The 19170-nt window shown below is 35.7% G+C and overlaps 1 protein-coding gene and 1 non-coding gene across 2 annotated transcripts; both read left to right on the top strand.

The window, feature by feature from the left end:
- Positions 1 to 680: 680 nt before the first annotated feature.
- LOC108459815 (probable L-type lectin-domain containing receptor kinase VII.2) lies at positions 681 to 3649 on the top strand. The gene has a single exon (XM_017759215.2). The coding sequence runs from the start codon at positions 930 to 932 to the stop codon at positions 2970 to 2972; it is 2043 nt and encodes a 680-aa protein (XP_017614704.1). The 5' UTR covers positions 681 to 929; the 3' UTR covers positions 2973 to 3649.
- TRNAG-GCC (transfer RNA glycine (anticodon GCC)) lies at positions 3402 to 3472 on the top strand. Its single transcript has one exon. It is a non-coding gene; the product is annotated as a tRNA-Gly (tRNA).
- Positions 3650 to 19170: the final 15521 nt, after the last annotated feature.

The following is a 19170-nucleotide window of genomic DNA, read 5'->3' as shown; positions in this document are numbered from 1 at the left end:
GGTGACTTTAACTGAAACAAATTAGGATTAGTTAACTTTAGCGATCAAATGATTTTTTTGATGAATTTTGACAATTCAAGTACTCAATTGAGCATAAAAAAAAAACAGAGACTTTAATTTTTTTGAAAAAAATTTGAGGACCTTTTTGATAAATATTAAAAATTTAAGTACTCAATTGAATAAAAAAGGTAAGAATTTAATTGTTTTTTTTTTAAATTAGGGTTTTTAACCCTTAAGCCAATTGAAATTGATTGATGAAAATTAATAATTCATGTTTTTGGGCAAAAGAAATTGTTAAAATTATTAGTTAATTAAGAATTTTTATGAAATCAATTTTAAAATTAAATTGAATATATGAAAATGTATAACTTTGGTTAAAGGTTAAAATTTGTAAATAAATTGGGGTGCCAATGAGAAAGCTAAAGAGTAATTCTTGGAATCTAATATATGAAATTAGAAGCATTCATACTACCAAGAAGATAGAAAGAGATAGTTCAAAATTGAAAGGCTACGTTGTTTTACCTTGTTCAACAAAGCCTGTATTTGTCCAGGCCACCAATCGAGTGGCGCACTTAGATAGATTAGAGTAAAGCTTTTTTTATTTTTATTTTTTAATCAATTTGATCCAGCTCAACCCTTATCTTGTCGGCTCATTACCACCCCATTCTCCACTCCACCATTATTATTGTACTGTATTTCTTACCTTCCCGCCGCTTCCTTTGCGAATATTAGTTAAACTACTTAATTATTATTCAACAATTATTTACGTGATAGATTTTGAACACTTCTGTTTGTATGTTGTTCTTTTTACGCGTCCAACACAGTTGCCTTCCTTCAAATGCAAGCTAAAATCCTAAAAAGCACACCACTCTTTACGTGCAAACTACAGCTTTATCTTCTCTTCTTGGATCTTTTGAAATATATTCCTCATGTCTCCCTTCTTGTTTTCAACTGCAATAACCTTCCTTTTGTTCTTCCCTTGGGTTTCATCTGTTGAATTCGTTTACAATACCAACTTCAACTCCACCAATCTCTTGACTTTTGGTGATGCTACTATTGATTCTTCCATCCTCTCCATCACAAATGGGACTTTCTCTATTGGTCGTGCTTTGTACCCTTCGAAGATCCCAGTGAAGTCATCATCAAATTCATCAAAGTTACTTCCTTTCTATACTTCTTTCGTTTTCTCCATTGCCCCTCTCAAGGGTTTTCTCCCAGGTCATGGATTTGCTTTTGCCTTCTTGCCTACTGCTGGTATAGCTGGTGCCAGTTCGTCTCAGAATCTGGGTCTTTTCAACTTTTCCAACAATGGTAATCCCAACAGCAGTATCTTTGGTGTCGAGTTTGATGTGTTTGCAAACCAAGAATTTGATGATATCAATGATAACCATGTGGGTGTTGATGTGAACTCCTTGAAATCTGTTGCTTCAAGTCCTACAGGGTTTTGGGGAGGGAGTGAAGGTGATAAGTTGAAGGGATTGAAGCTTAATAATGGTGTTAATTATCAAGTCTGGGTTGATTATGAAGATTCTATTTTAAATGTTACTATGGCGAAAGTGGGGGATAAAAGGCCTATAAGGCCTTTGATAAGTGTGTTTGTGAACCTTTCTACTGTTTTTCTTGATGAAATGCATGTAGGATTTGCTGGAGCAACAGGCCAGTTGGTTGAGAGTCATAGGATTCTGGCTTGGAGCTTTAGTAATTCGAATCCCTCAATTGGTAATGCTTTGGTCACTACTAATTTGCCTTCATTTGTGCCACCAAAGGATTCTGTGTTTGAATCAACAGGGTTCATAGTTGGAGTTACCATTGGGGCTGTCTTGCTTGTTAGCTTTTGCATTGCAATGTACTTTCTTTTGGTTAGATTTAGAAGGAAAAGAAATGGTAAGAAAGATGATATTGAAAATTGGGAATTGGAGTATTGGCCTCACAGGATTGGGTATCAAGAGATCTATGCAGCAACAAAGGCATTTTCAGATGAAAATGTGATTGGTTCTGGAGGTAATGGGAATGTCTATAAAGGGGTATTGAAAGAAGGACAAGAAGTTGCAGTGAAGAAAATTTCTAATGAAAGTGAGCATGGGATTAGAGAGTTTTTGGCTGAGGTTTCAAGTCTAGGGAGATTGAAGCATAGAAATTTGGTGGGACTGAGAGGTTGGTCTAGGAACGATAAAGGGAGCTTGATCTTGGTCTACGATTACATGGAGAATGGGAGCGTCGATAAGAGAATTTTCGACTGTCATGAGGACTCAATGTTGAGCTGGGATGAGAGAGTTAAAGTCTTGAAAGATGTAGCTTCTGCAATCTGGTATTTGCATGAGGGTTGGGAAGCTAAGGTCTTGCATAGGGACATTAAAGCAAGCAATGTCTTACTCGACAAGTATATGAATGCCAGGTTAAGCGATTTCGGATTAGCACGTACGCATCATCACAGTGAACTGGCTAGCACTACTCGAGTGGTTGGAACCGTAGGATACATGGCACCGGAATTGATTAAAACTGGACGTGCTTCCACTCAAACAGATGTATTCTGTTTTGGAGTGTTGGTGTTGGAGATAGTATGTGGACGGAGGCCGATTGAAGAAGGGAAGCCGAGTTTAATTGATTGGACATGGAGGTTAATGGAGAGACAAGAACTGGTTTCAGCTCTAGATGATAGGCTAAAAGGAAAGGGTGGTCACAGCAATGAGGAAGTAGAGAGGCTAATGCAACTAGGATTGTTGTGTGCTCATCCAGAAGCTCATGTTAGGCCAACGATGAGGCAAGTAATGAAGCTGTTAGAGGCAAGAGATGAGGGTGCTGCTGAATCCGAAGGAGAAGGCATGGAATTAAATCTACTACACAGATTGAGTAGCACAACAACGTGGGGGAGGTTCAGTGGTAGGGAACATCCTACATTCAACGAAATTAAGAGGAACATGTCTTCTTCCATGTCCATGAGCAACTCGGACGTCATCCTAGACGGGCGATAACAGCTTTAAGCTGTGGTGATCATTTCGATTTTGATAACATTGCTTTGCATACTTGCATCGCGTTTGTGATTAGTGAAGTGTCTTCTTTTCCATTGATATTATGGGAAGCTGTGCATAATTTAGGAAGGGAAACAACAGATATAGAGATAAAAGTTGCTTCACAATCTCAACAAAGTTGTACAAAGCTTGCAAAGGTTCAACATTGAAATTACAACATATGGTTTTGTTAGCAGATATAGGGCAGGTTAGCTTGGGATTCATGATTATATATTTACTTCGTCCTTGCTTTCCATGTTACAAATTCTGGCCCCAAACCTTGTCCTAGAGGATGGGTTTGACGTTTGGTTCGAATGCAGCAGGATGTTAGTAGAATAGAATGCCGAAAGACAATGACAAAAGAGCTTAAACTTCTAGAGAGCACATCAGGCAGCACCAGTGGTCTAGTGGTAGAATAGTACCCTGCCACGGTACAGACCCGGGTTCGATTCCCGGCTGGTGCATGATTTGTTTTGTTTCCTTTTTGGACTTTCTATGTGTGCCAAAGCCCATTGCTGGTGGGTACATCTGGTTGGCTCCAAAGTTCAAACTGGATCTGTCAACTCATTTTGTTTTATTAATATTGGTTTAATTAATATACTAATTTATTTATTCTGAATATTAATCTATTTATAAAATAATTTAATATTATTTCAATTATTCTAAAATCAACTTCAAAGAAACAAATATTAAATAATAATAAAATCACAAAAACATATTTGCATTTATTATCGAAACACATAACTGATGATATAAAATGAGAAACAATGTTGAAACAACATTAGTATTTGTATTAAAATTTTTACTATTAAAATTTACCAATTTTAAATTAATATTACACTTTTATATAATATTTTTAAATTGGAGGATTCATTTATATAGGTGTAAAACTCTGATTGTTATGTTTCTTATTCCTTCATATAGATCATACGTGTCAAATTTGATATAATTTTAAAAATTTTAACTATTTATTCTATGTAAAAAATTTCAATCATTCAATAAATATTAATATATACAATATTTTATATTGATATAATAGAGATACCGGACTAATTTGAAAACTTACATGCACGACAAGTACAATTATATTAATAAATTTAGCAGTTGGATTGCTAAAATATTAATCGTTCCAAAATAATCAACTTTTGTTTTTTCTTTAATTTTTTAAATGATATATCATTATCATTTGAATTTGAACACATTACCAAAAATAGTAATTAATTAAATTCATTTTAAATATTAATTTTTATTCTTAATTTATATTGATCATAATATAAACTATAATATTTTAAAAATTAAATATTTATATTATTTTGTTTTTACTTTCTCGGTCATAGTATTTTTGAAATGTTACAAATGTTGTAACAAAAATTTAAAAATAAATATATTATATTTTAACCAATGAGACCTTGGCTCAATTGCCAAAGGCGAGGTTCTAAGTATTAAGTACCTAGGTTCGAGACCCATCATTTACAATTATTTGCGTGGATTTCAAAGACCCATCATGTACGGCTGCTATATGTGAGTTTAGTCTGGTTAATTATCACGAGTTAAGAAATTAGTTTATCTATATTATTTATTATTTTTATAATCTTTAATTTCATAAATCAATAAATATTGTTTAGAGAATATCTTTGTCTTTATATATATTTATATAAAATCTAAAAATGCGGAATTTAAATTTAAAATATAATAATTTTCAATATTTTATAATTTTAACTAAAATTTTATTTTATTTTTAAATTAATTTTTATAAATTTATTATATAATTTTTACCTAAATAGTAAGTATTTCATAATCTAATAGCATGATACCGCATCGTGAGTGGAGATGCTAATTACTTTGTTGACCTACGTACCACGGCTAATAGATAATTTAAAGGGTAAATTTTATCATTAGTCACTATATTATATGTAAGTTTTCGTTTTAGTCACTTAACTAAAAAAAGTTACAATTTGGTCATTAAACTATTCAAAAGTTTTCATTTTAATTTATTGGTTGTTAAAATGATGCTATATGGCTTTTCCTATTTGCACTATATACATCAATTGAAAGCTCTCTTTCCCCTTCTATTTTACAATTGCGTTTTTTTTATTCATAAAATAGCTTTGTACATCACAAATCTAGGAACCGAAACTCAAAGAACTTTTTTTTTCGATCTTCTATATTGATTGTCAAATCAACTTGAATCTAAGGCATGTTATTCTACTTGTCGATGAGTATTGATCTATCATACTTTTATTTTTATATTTTTATATATTTTAAATAAAACAATTATAAATTTAAGGATCAAACATGTGTTCAATAATATTAAAATACAATTTTATTTCCACTCAAACCTACTTTCATTGTTGAAGAAATTAAAAACTATTTCTAACATAATTTTTTTCACTCACATTGTGGTTATGACAAAATCTAGTAGTATTATAATGTGTTTGATTAAGTTTGTATCACCTATTAATTGGGTCTTAATTCAGTTATAAAATTACCAAAAACTCAATCATTTTATAGAGTAAAAATATTATTTTGAGAAAAATACATACATATTAATACATTCATGGAATTTGGACTCAGTTACTATATTAATTTTATCATTTCAACTAAAGTCATATTTAGTTTTATATCAACTTTTAATAAAATGATATAATGACTTATTTAACCCTCTAACTTTACACAAAAAAATGTCATTTTAACACTCTATTTAATTTTTCACCTTTTTAACCCTTAAGCTTGTGTTTTTTTCCAAATAACCCCAAACTGGATGGAAAAGTAAACGTTTTTTTAACTTTGTTCATGTGACATACATGTTGATTGCCACATGGATGTCACGTCAACATTTAATCAATTTTTAAAATTTTAAAATTTTAAGAAAATATAAAAATCATTTTAAACATTAAAAGTCATCAACATTACTAAAAGGTATAAAAATTATAAAATATTTTTAAAATTAATTAAATGTTGATGTGTCATCCATATGTATACCACATCACCAAAGTTAACAAACATTAACTTTTATCCATTTTAGGATCATTTGATAAAAATACAAATTTAAGAACTAAAAGAGGTAAAAATTAAATAGAATACTAAAATAATTTTTTATAAAGTTGAGCTCCAAATAAATTATTATGCCTAATAAAATTGTTACATAAATTTTTTTAACCCACATAGTGGGCGTGCCACCAAGGTGTAAGTGAATAAGAGGTACATTTTTTTTTAAATTACCACTAAGAGTCAAAATATGACAAAATTAGTGGGACAAATTAGTTGATCAATTCGGTTATGAGATTCAGTAATTGATAATTGACTAACATAAAAAAAATAAATCGACCCTACAACTAATGCCAGATCAATAATAATCTCATTGTTTTTTTTTTTTGACAATGTTATTATTGGTTCTGATAATATCTGTTCTTTTTTTACATAATTCCTAAAACTACTCATAAATAGGAGGATAATGGACTTCAACACATTCGAATCCACGTCCTTCTATATGAAAATTGTCGAGTTAAGAGTCAAATGACAACCTGATTGATTTATACTACGAAAAAAAAAAGAAGATCATTTTCATAAAAGTAAGTCGTAGTATACCACTATAGACTTAATTTTAAAGGAGTCAAATTTCAAGAAAAATGAGAAATTCCATACGCGGATAAGGTTAGGAGGTAATTATATGCAACAAAAAAGGTAAATGAATTGGACCTAAATTTTACAATTATTACTGTTATTATTAAAGCATGTATTGGTAACAACAGTCAAACGATTTATCATAGAATAAATCGAATTGACTGCTGCGAGTCTACTTCCACTATAACACAATCCACGTCAAAAGTACATATTTATTATTTGTTCAGTGCCCCCTATGCCCATTTCCAAGAAACAAAGGCTTTGGCCTTTGGTAATAAAATGAGAGACAAGGGGTCTGAAACATGGTGGTTCCATAACATTGCCTCTCAACTTCCCCGACCTTACCTGCCGACATTGTGTTTTCATGTTCATACAGTCAATGGACAATGCACTCTTAAGCTTTAACTGTAACCATATTCTTTCAACGCTTGAAACCAAGCTTTTAGTTCTTAGTTTAATTTATTAAACCCACTGGATTTGTTTTGTTTGAGTTTAAAAATACTATTTTATGTGTTACTTTTAAGTAATGTTAAATTATTTTGATTATAGGTTTAGTAGTTGACAAAATATAAAATTATCTATAAACATATTTAATTAATTTATCATTTTTTAACAAGTTTATTATAATTTATATATTAGAACAAATTGTATATATAGTCACTTAACTATAAAAATTTTCATTTTAAACCCTAAAATAAAAATATACAATTTAACATCAGAATTCATAATTCATATTGGTTGAGTTATGGTGGTTTTGCTTTTGAAGTTCGATGTTTTCTTTTATGCTCTCCTTTTATCTTCTGTCGGGAAATAGAAATATTTTAACTGGCCAGGAAAATAAACGGTGTTCCATATTATAATTATTTTTAGGGTGGTTCTGCAAAAGACTTTTGCAGCAAGGTGGGGTTGAGGAGGAATACTTATTTATTTTTATATATATATTTTAATTTATTATTATTATTTTAAAAATATTTATGTATTTTCATATATTTTTAGAATTCTTTATAATTAGGACCAAATTGAAAATATTTTTAAGATTTGAAGGTTGATTTTTAAAATTATGACTAAATCGATATAATATGTAAAATTTGAGGGCTAAATTTATTATCATATCGATTTTTTAACTGCCATGTCAGCTTGCCGTTTGTGCTTTTAATGATAATGACTAAAATGACCGAACTATGTAATGTGGGTGCTTAAATTGCAAACTTTTTATTTTAGATGCTTAAAATGAAAATTTTTGATAGTAAGGAGATTATCTATGCAATTTACCCTATATATTAATATGTAAATATATGATATTGAAATAAATTTATAAATCATAATTATAATAATTTATGGAAATGTGATTACATCACCAATTATAATTTATAAATCATAATCATAATGATAATTAATATGCTAACAAATAAACCTTTAAAATAAATATAATAATTATAATTAGGATAAATTATTAAAATAGTCACTTTTGTTTGTCTCAGATTATATTTTAGTCACTTATATTTGAAATGTTACGTTTTAGTCACTAAGCCGTTAATTGTTGTTAACAGTATAATGGTAAGCTGATACGACACGTTAAATCATCATTTCAAATGGAAATTTTATGTTAAATTATACAACTGATCCCTATATTTTTTCATTTTGAGCAATTTAGTTGTTTTCTTTTAACATTCTTTTTTTTTCTTTATTTTTCATTTCTTCTGCTTCTCTTTCTGGTTTCCTCCCTTCTTCATTTCTTTTAACGTAGTTTTCTCAATGTTTTCCATTTGTTAAAACTAGTCCCTATGCTTTTTTTTGAACAATTTATTTTTTTTCTTTTTGTTTCTTTATTTTCCTTTTCTTCTTCCCCTTTATTTTTCTTTTCTCATATTCTTCACTGCAGAAACATAACATTTTCCACAAAATAAATCAAGTTCTTGTTTCTTTCACATGATTCCTAATTGAATTTCATTCAAAACTGAATACCAATCATTCTTAATCAAATCTCGATTTGAATATAACTTAATTTTCAAACTAAAATTGGATATAACTAATCAATATAAAAATCATATCTTTAACCAAATCTAAACATTAATTGAATTCTTTTTATCCAAAATAAATTTTTTTGTTTCCAAATTTTTACGAGAATCATGTAGATTATTCATTTCATTTTCTTTTATTTTCTAACGAATAAAATTAAGCAAATGATAAAATTAATCTAATCCTTCTTGGATATTCCCAAGCAAGCTTGAATGGAAGCCAAGCATGGATGAACTAAAGAGAGAAAGAGAGAATGGAACCAAATTGGTTTGAGTAAAGTTAAGGATAAGTTTCATATGGTGGTTGTTTTACTCATTGAGAATGTAGAGCTCATTTGAAGAATCTGTGAATCAACGTAGTTTTGAGAGAACGAGTGTAACGCCCCCAAACCCGGCCTAGACATTATGGCCGAATCTGGTGGCGTCACATGAGAGTGTTATTAGAAAATCTTAGCAAGTTAAAAATGGTTCAGTTCATTGTCGTTACTTAAGTCGTGAAAACTCCAAACTGATTATCAGGTGAACACATTTCATTATTGCGGAAGCTAAAACATCATTAATTCATTAATCAATAACTTAATAGTTTAAAATCCCGAAATAAACTTAAAAATAGTTCAAGTTCAAAGACATTTTAATCCCAAAAATAAATATTTAAAGTAAAGCAGACAAATAGAATGTTACTTAAAAATCCATAAATGTCTAACAGTGGTCACCATCGAGCCCTCTGTCGTACTGATTCGTCTACTGCAGAGGATTACCTGACAGACAAATAAGCAAAGGGGTGAGCTTTCACAAACTCAGTGTGTACATCCCCACAAACAACATGCACACAAACAGATAACAAAATACAGAGAGTTCGACCTTAGCCATACAGGTATCACATGCATAACAAATCAGACATCAGAAAACATGCCGACCAACCCTGCACACCATCTCCAACCAACCCAACACACCATGTGGGGATATAATCAACCCATCCAACCCTACACACCAAAAGGTACCGTAAAATAGTACATAATAGATATATGCAGCTTAGCTGCTAGATAACAGGCTAATCGCCTCTCAAACTTCCTTCTCTTTACAACAAACCCAACCTAATGCAATGCAACATACATATCATGACATGCTTATATGCAGATATCAGATCCTATCAAAATCATGGTAGAACAAATATACAGAATTAGACAGATACACATGCTTATAATAACAAATTTTTGCATACAATTCAGTAATCAATTAGAGTATGGAGTTTAAGTAACACTTATCGCCCCTACAGTCAGGTCACAGTCGGCTTAGGCGACCCGTGCAACCTTACAGAACATTTTAAACAAATTGGGCTCACACGCCCGTGTGCCCTGCCCGTGTGGATCACACGACCTGGCCTAAAGTCCCACACACCCGTGTGGTTCACCCATGTGATCCACACGCCCGTGCGGCCTACACAGCCCAATTGGTCGAGCCCGTGCCTCGCACACGACCTCTCCAGCCTCACACGCTCGTGTCTGTCGTGTCCGTGTCTTGCGATGCAGGCTACCACAATAGCAGACCACACGCCCGTGTGGCGTCGATAGGCCACTTTTCAGCTTTCGCTGAAACTCATTTTTTACGGGATTAAAGCACACACCTGATTCGCTTTCAATACTAATCCAACCACGAGCACTTCAAAGTCTAAGATTGACAATACTGAGCCCAAATCAGTCACTTAAATCGACTTATATAAAAATGGAAAAATCCCAAAACGCGAGATCTACTTACCCTCGACGAAGAACGGTGTTTCTTCGCTACTAAGGATTCGATTATTAATGTACCGAACCTTGATTAATCCCTAAACAGTAACCAAAATCCTTTTAAATAATCTTCAACTGAAATCTCGTACTTAGTTTAAACGTTACTTACCGAATCGTCAAAACCACTAGAAAATGTCACAGCTAAACGGAAGAGAACGAAAAATCGAAAGAGAAGAAAAACAAAGAAGAAGGAAAAAGAAATAAAAGAAAAGAATTTCAGCAGCAAGGGTTTGGAAGAGGAAGAAACGACAGAGAAATTGTTTTGTCAACAAGAAGAAAATAAGAAAATCCTAATTCTTCCCTAAAGCCCACAACTCAGAATTTTAATAAAATCCAACTTTTATTTGCAACTTGCAGCAAAAATAATCTCATCGCCACTGCAGGGAACTAAACCCCTGACCCTAAGCGTATTCCCTTGCCATTTAACCACTAAACTAGCAGGCCCATTCTGTTAAGTTTTTACCCATAATTCATTATAAGCCCACTGACCTCAAGTCAGGTTGTCTTCAATAATTATAAAAAAAAAAGAAAACAAAAAATAACTCGAAACATAGATTCAGACACTTCCAAGGCCAACACTTACAAAAGCTGAAACTACAAAAATTTAGGGCGTTACAACTCTAGCCCCTTAAAGAAAATTCGTCCTCGAATTTTACCTGATCAGAAAAGATGGGGATACTGTTGACGTATCGAATCCTCTGGCTCCCAAGTACTCCTCAGTGCTATGATTCCGCCACAACACCTTCACCAAGGGAATAGATTTCCTACGCAGAATCTTAACGTCGCGATCTAAAATCTGAACTGGCTCCTCCTTAAATGCCAGATCCAGTCTAACCTCAATCTCCTCCACAAGTACAATGTGAGTAGGATCGGAGCGATAGCGTCTCAACATCAACACGTGAAATACGTCATGTATACGATCCAACTCTGGAGGAAGCTCCAACTGATATGGGACTGGTCCTACTCACTTCAGAATCCGGTACAGCCTAATAAATCGAGGACTCAACTTGCCCTTACGACCGAACCTCAGAACCTTCTTCCATGTCGAGACCTTAAGAAAAACCATGTCTCCCACAAAATACTCGATGTCCTTCCTTTTCAAATCTGCATAGGACTTTTGTTTATCAGAAGTCATTTTTAGTCGATCACGAATCATGTGGACCTTATCCTCAGTCTCTGATACTAACTCCGGACCCAGAATATGTCGCTCACCTAACTCAGTCCAGCACAAAGGAGTGCGACACTTACGACCATAAAGTGCCTCGTATGGTGCCATCTGAATACTAGATTGATAGCTGTTATTGTAAGCGAACTCTGTCAATGGCAAGTACTCCTCCCAACTACCACGGAAATCTATGACACAACCCCTCAACATATCCTCCAATATCTGAATCACCCTCTCTGACTGACTATCTGTCTAAGGATGAAAAGCAACACTGAAATCCAAACGAGAACCCAAAGCTTCATGAAGTTTCTGCCAAAATCAAGACGTAAAACGAGGATCCCTATCAGAGATGATCGAAACAGGAACCCTATGCAACTTCACTATCTCGGAAATGTAGAGCTTAGCCAGCTTTTGCAAGGAAAAGTCCGTCCTAACAGGAATGAAATGTGCAAACTTGGTTAATCGATCCACGAAGACCACACAGAATCCTTCTTTATGGGTGTTAGAGGAAACCTACTAACGAACTCCATCGTTACTCGCTCCTATTTCTACATTGGTATCCTTACTAGCTGAAGTAAACCCGAAGGTAACTGATACTCAACTTTAACCTGCTGGCAAGTCAAACAACGAGCAACAAAGTCTGTCACCTCACGTTTCAACCCTGGCCACCAGTATAACTCTCGAAGATCCCTGTATATTTTGTTGCCCCTAGGATGCATAGCGTAAGGGCTACTATGGCCCTCTCTCAGAACCGACAACCTCAAATCCTCATTATTAGGTACACAAATCCTATCTTGGAAACGCAGCACCCCATCACTGTCAATCTTAAAATCAGTGGTTGTTCCAGCCTCAACTTGATGGAATCGCAACTCAAGAGATTTATCTCCCAACTGCTTATCCTTAATCTAATCCAACCACGTCGGTTTAACTTGCAACTCAGCCAGAAGACTCCCATCGTCATAAAGACTCAGTCGAGTGAACATCACCCTCAAGTCGGTCATCACCCTACAATTTAACGCATCTGCCACCATATTGACTTTACCCGAATGGTACTCGATAACGCAGTCATGATCCTTAAGCAGCTCCACCTAGCGATGCTGTCTAAGATTTAACTCCTTCTGGGTGAGGAGATACTTGAGGCTCTTGTAATCAGTGTAGATGATATATTTCTCATCATACAAGTAATACCTCCAGATCTTAAGAGTAAAAACCACCGCTGCCAACTCCAAATCATGCGTTAGATAATTAGCCTCGTGAGTCTTGAGCTGACGAGATGCATACGCGACCACTTTACCATCCTGCATCAAGATACAACCCAAACCCACATGTGACGCATCATTGTAAACAACGAAATCCTTGCCAGACTTAGGTTGTATCAAAATTAGAGCCTGAGTCAAGACTGTCTTGAGCTTCTTAAAGCTCTCCTGCTGAGCGTCCTTCCAAACAAAAGGAACTCCCTTACGCAGTAAATTAGTCAACAGTGCTGCGATCAACGAGAACCTTTTTACGAAGCGTCGGTAATAGCCTACCAGACCCAGAAAATTGTGAACCTCTGACACACTCTTTGGCTGTTTCCAATCCAACACAGCCTTAACCTTACGAGGATCCACTCTAATCCCCTTTACAGAAACTACATGTCCCAGAAATGTCACTTCTCAAAGCTAGGATTCACACTTACTAAACTTCGCATATAGCTGTTTCTCCCGAAGAATCTGCAGAACCACCCGCAGATACCTACCGTGCTCATCCTCCGTCCTAGATTACACCAAAATGTCGTCGATGAACACTACTACAAACTGATCTAAGTAAGGCTGGAACACTCAATTCATCAGATCTATGAATGCTGCTGGTGCATTAGTCAACCCAAAAGGCATAACTAGGAACTCGTAATGTCTATACCGAGTCCTAAATGTCGTCTTATGCACATCGGCCTCCTTTACTCTCAGCTGATGATATCCTGATCGCAGATCGATTTTAGAGAACACAGAAGCCCCTTTGAACTGATTGAATAAATCGTCTATCCTCGGAAGTGGGTATTTATTCTTAATTGTCAACTTATTCAACTGACGATAGGCGATGCACATCCTCATCGTATCGCCCTCCTTCTTTACAAAAAAAATCGGTGCTCCCCATGGAGACAAACTAGAACGAATGAACCCACAATCTAACAGCTCCTGAACTTGAGCCTTTAGTTCTGCCAGCTCCTTCCGTGCCATTCAATAAGGGGCGATAGACACTGGAGCTGTACCAGGAATCAACTCAATCCCAAATTCTACCTCACAGCTCGGAGGTAATCCTGGTAATTCCTCTGAAAAAACATCTGGAAAGTCCCTCACAGTACATATGTCCTTAACTGAAGAGTCCATAGAATCAGAAACACTGATGTAGGCTAAGTATGCCTCACATCCTTTCCTCACCAGCTTCTCTGCTACCAATGCAGATATTACATTGCTCAGATAATTCTGTCGTTCTCCAATCACGACTATATCATTATCCTCTTCAGTCCTCAGAACCACTTTCTTTTTAGCACAATCCAGACTTACACGATGCTTCATCAACCAGTCCATACCAAAAATTAAGTCGAACTCCCTAAACGGAAGTTCCATCAGATCAGCAAAAAATATTATCCCTTAGACCTCCAACGGAATGTCCCTGAATAGCTTACTAACCCTAATGGTCTGCCCCAGCAGACTCACCACAGAAATATCACTAGAAGTACTCTCAAACAGAATTCCCAAAGTCTCAGACACAGAACATGCAACATAAGAATGTGTAGAGCCTATGTCTATCAATGCAACATAAGGTACGTTAAGAATAAAAAATGTACCCATGATGACATCTGGAGCATCTCTATCCTCATGACGACGTGCAGCATAGGCAAGTGTAGGCTGTCTCACTTCAGTCGGCCCAGCACCCCTGCTAGGTGCTTTCTGAACTTGTCCTATACCATTACCACCCCTAGTCTGTCCTCGGCCTCTAGGTGGCTGCTGTACTCCTCTTGGCGGCTGCGCAGTCTCAACAACCGAAGCTTGCAACTGATTACCCCTCAGTGGACAATCCTTAAGTCGATGCTCAGTCGATTCATACCTCAAACAAGCATCAGTAGATTTCTAACACTAGCCTGAATGGCGTCTATTACATAGCTGACAGATCGCCACCCCAGTAGGTGCAACTCTAGGCCCAACTCTAACGGGCCGTCAGTCTTGGCCTTTTTCTTAGGCCTCATCCCAGAATCAGATAACTCAGAGTCCCTTTTAACTTTTCCCTTTTAACGGTTTTGGCGCTTAGTGTGCTTCATCTCCTCGTCTATCTTGGCTTTCTCAACCAAGATTGAAAAATCTTGCTCCCTCTAAAGAGCTATCAGAACCTACAGACTATCTCGAAGACCGTCTTCAAACCGGACACAGCGTTCATACTCAATCGTCACTATACCCCTTGCATAGCGACTCAATCTCAGAAATTTGGCCTCGTACTCGACCACTGAATGGTCCCCTTGAGTGAGATTCAGGAACTCACGCTGCCTAGCGTCAGTATAGCTAGCTCCCACATACTTACTCTGATAGGTGGTCTTAAACAAATCCCAAGTCAACCTATCAGGCTATGTACCCTCCTTAACGGTCAACCACCACTGGTATGCCTCATCGCGAAGCAGAGATACAACCCCCTTGAGCTTCTGCTCATCAGTAAAATCCAAATCATCCATTATACGCTCTGTGGCCTCCATCCAGTACTCGGCCACACTCAGAGTAACTCCATCGATGCCCCTAAATATCTCAGCCTCGTTCAACTAGAGTCATTCCGTAACCAACCCACAGCCTCCAGACCTAGTGTTAGCCCCAGCGGACCTCTCTAAAATTCGTAGCATAGCTTGAGACAGTGCGTCGCCCTAGCTACACGGTCAATAGACTCAGCACCAGTCTCAACAGCAGGTAATACTAGTGTCCCGCTAAAGTCCAAATTAGGAATAGTATCAGATGTGAGAGACTTAGCTCGAATCCCTCCACGGCCTCTACCTCAGCCTCCAGTACCCCTTCCACGAGTACCACGTGTGCTCATCGTAACTTTTGAATTAATTTTTATTTAAAATTTTTATGCACATCAGTTTACAGTTTCGATAATTATTAGCAGATATTTTATGCAGAATAGTATCAGATTTTCAGAATTAGTTATTGCGAGTAATAGGCTCACTACGGTTTCCAGTTTACACTACCTAAAGTGTTAAGTAAGGTACTACCTATAGTAGTTTCATAACACATACACAGGATTTCTGACAGATACAGATAAAATTTCAACATAAGCATACTTTTAGACAATTAATATCAAAGTTTCAGAGAATTTACACGATCGGCGCCGGAGACTCGGTGAACCACTAATTGATTATAAACGTTTCGAATTACTTTACCACTTACTTTTCGAAACTCATTCTTTTTACCGTCAAAATTTACAGTCGAGTTTTTGTACCTTGGCTCTGATACCACTAAATGTAACACCCCAAACCCAGCCTAAATATTATGGCTGAATCTGGCGGCGTCACATGAGAGTGTTATTAGAAAATCTTAGCAAGTTAAAAATGGTTTAGTTCGTAAAATCTCCAAACCGAATATCAAGTGAACACATTTCATTATCACGGAAGCTAAAACATCATTAATTCATTAATCAATAGCTTAATTGTTTAAAATTCTTAAATAACCTTAAAAATAGTTTAAGTTCAAAGACATTTTAATCCTAAAAATAAATATTTAAAGTAAAACGGACAAATAGAATGTTACTCAAAAATCCATAAATGTCCAACAGTGGTCGCCATCGAGCCCTCTGTCGTACATATTCGTTTACTGCTGAGGATTACCTAATAAACAAATAAGCAAAGGGGTGAGCTTTCGCAAACTCAGTGTGTACATCTCCACAAACAGCATGCACACAAACAAATAACAAAATACAAATAGCTCAGCCTGAGCCATACAGGTATCACATGCATAACAAATCAGACATCAGAAAACATGCCCACTAACCCTGCACACCATCTCTGACCAACCCAACACACCATGTGGGGTTAGAATCGACCCACCCAAACCTACACACCAAGTATGGGGATATAATCAACCCTTTCAATCCTACACACCAAAAGGTACCGTAAAATAGTACATAATAGATATATGCAGTGTAGCTGCTAGATAACAGGCTAATCGCCTCTCAGACTTCCTTCTCTTTACAACAATTCCAACCCAATACAATGCAACATACATATCATGACATGCTTATATGCAGATATCAGATCTTATCAAAATCATGATAGAATAGATATACAGAATCAAACTGATACAAATGCTTATAATAACATGCTTTTGCATACAATTCAATAATCAATCAGAGTATGAGGTTTAAGTAATACTTACCGCCTCTACAGTCAGGTTATAATCGACTTAGGTGACCCTTGCAACCTTACAGAATATTTTAAACAAATTGGGCTCACACGCCCATGTGCCCTGCTCTTGTGGATCACACGGCCTGGCCCAAAGTCCCACACGCCAGTGTGGTTCACCCGTGTAACCCACACGCCCGTACGGCCTATACGGCCCAATTGGTCGAGCTTGTGCCTCGCACACGACCTCGTCAGCCTCACATGCTTGTGTCTGTTGGACCTGTGTGACGCACACATGGCCTGCCTCGTCAGTGACACACCCGTGTCTTACGACGCAGGCTACCACACGGGTAGACCACACGCCCGTGTGGAGTCGATAGGCCACTTTTTAGCTTTCGTTGAAACTCATTTTCTACGCGATCGGAGTACACACCTAATTCCTTTTCGCTGCTAATCCAACCACGAGCACTCTAAAGCCTAAGATTGACAATACTGAGTGCAAATCAGTCACTTAAAACAACTTATATAAGAATGGACAAATCTCAAAATGCGAGAGCTACTTACCTTCGACAAAGAACGGTGACGAAGAATGATGTTTTCTCACTGCTAAAGATTCGATTATTGATCTACCGAGCCTTAATTAATCCCTAAACAACAACCAAAGTCCTTTTAAATAATATCTAACCAAAATCTTGTACTTAGTTTAAACGCACAGTTAAACGGAAGAGAAGGAAAAATCGAAGGAGAAGAAAAATGGATAAGAAGGAAAAAGAAAGAAAAGAAAAGAATTTCGGCAGCAAGGGTTTAGAAGAGGAAGAAACAGGAGAGAAATTGTTTTGTCAACAAGAAAAAAATAAGAAAACCCTAATTCTTCCCTAAAGGCCACAACTCAGAATTTTAATAAAACCCAACTCTTAATTGCAACTTGCAGCAAATATAATCCCATCGCCATTGCAGAGAATCGAACCTCTGACCCTAAGCGTTTTCCCTTGCCACTTAACCACTAGACCAGTAGGACCATTCTGTTAAGTTTTTACCCATAATTCATTATAAGCCCATTGACCTCAAGTCAGGCTTTTTTCGATAATTATAGAAAAAAAAGAAAACCAAAAATAACTCGAAACACAGATTCAGACACTTTCAAGCCAAACACTTACAAAATTTGAAACTATAGAAATTTGGGGCGTTACAGCGAGAATGTTGTAGGTAATATAGATAAGGTGGTTGTGGGAGTTGGTTAGGAGGTTGAGGGAACAAGCTCTGGAAACTTTGTTAAAGGTGGACTGCCATAAGTTATGACTGACGAGGTGTAGGTAATGTCATGAACGAATATATGATTACATTTTCCCTTGATTGGATGAGATTGAAATATTATTTTATATAATGACATGAATTGGTATGATAAGTGACTGAGATGTTATATGGTTTGATTACATGTTAAAGCTCACATTGTTGTTGTTGTGGTGATTTGCCATATTTAGACAATCTATGTCAGGCTAGTAGCTTATTATGCTTAATTGAAAACTAAGGTAAGCTTTTGTTTAATATGCCTATGAACTTACTAAGCATCCTATATGGTTGCTTTGTTTGTTTTCCCTTTTCCTCATAGATCGTTACTTTGCATAACTTGTCAAGCCAGATTGGTTAGAAGCTCACATTATCCCTAAATTTGTATGTAAGTGAAATAGAATGGCATGTTTCAATATGGTGTGGTATAGTTGATGTAATATCCCAAAAATTGGCTTAGAAGAAATTGTGTTTTGAAACCAAAAGAGGTCATCCCTCGGTTTAAGTTTAGACTTTGGAAATTTTAGTAAAGTAAATTGACCTGGTTTAGTGGTTAAGTGTTCTGGTCATGTGTGTGAGGTTCTAGGTTCAAATCATGTTTCTGGAAATTTTGTTATTTTTCTTAAACCCTTACCTTGGAATGTGTGGTTTATAAGTTAATTGTGTGCAATAGATATCAAGAATGAGCCTGTTGGTTCAGTGGTAAGTCCTCAACTTGCCATTTGGTCCTGTGTTTGAGTCTGGGTAAAAGCTATGAAGATGTTTTTGCTTAATTGCCTTATGGGGTAGTTTATTGTAGTAAAAATTTCCCCAAACAAAAACTTCCATTGTTGTTCATGGTTCTCGTTTACTATTTTATTTTATTTTCTAACGTTACTTTTGGCATTTTTCTTTACTGTTTTGATTTCACCGTTTCAAGTTT

This window comes from Gossypium arboreum, chromosome 4 (assembly GCF_025698485.1).
Source record: "Gossypium arboreum isolate Shixiya-1 chromosome 4, ASM2569848v2, whole genome shotgun sequence".
NCBI lineage: Eukaryota > Viridiplantae > Streptophyta > Magnoliopsida > Malvales > Malvaceae > Gossypium > Gossypium arboreum.
Note: the sequence above shows the minus strand (reverse complement) of the source record. Positions and strands in the feature narration are given on the sequence as shown.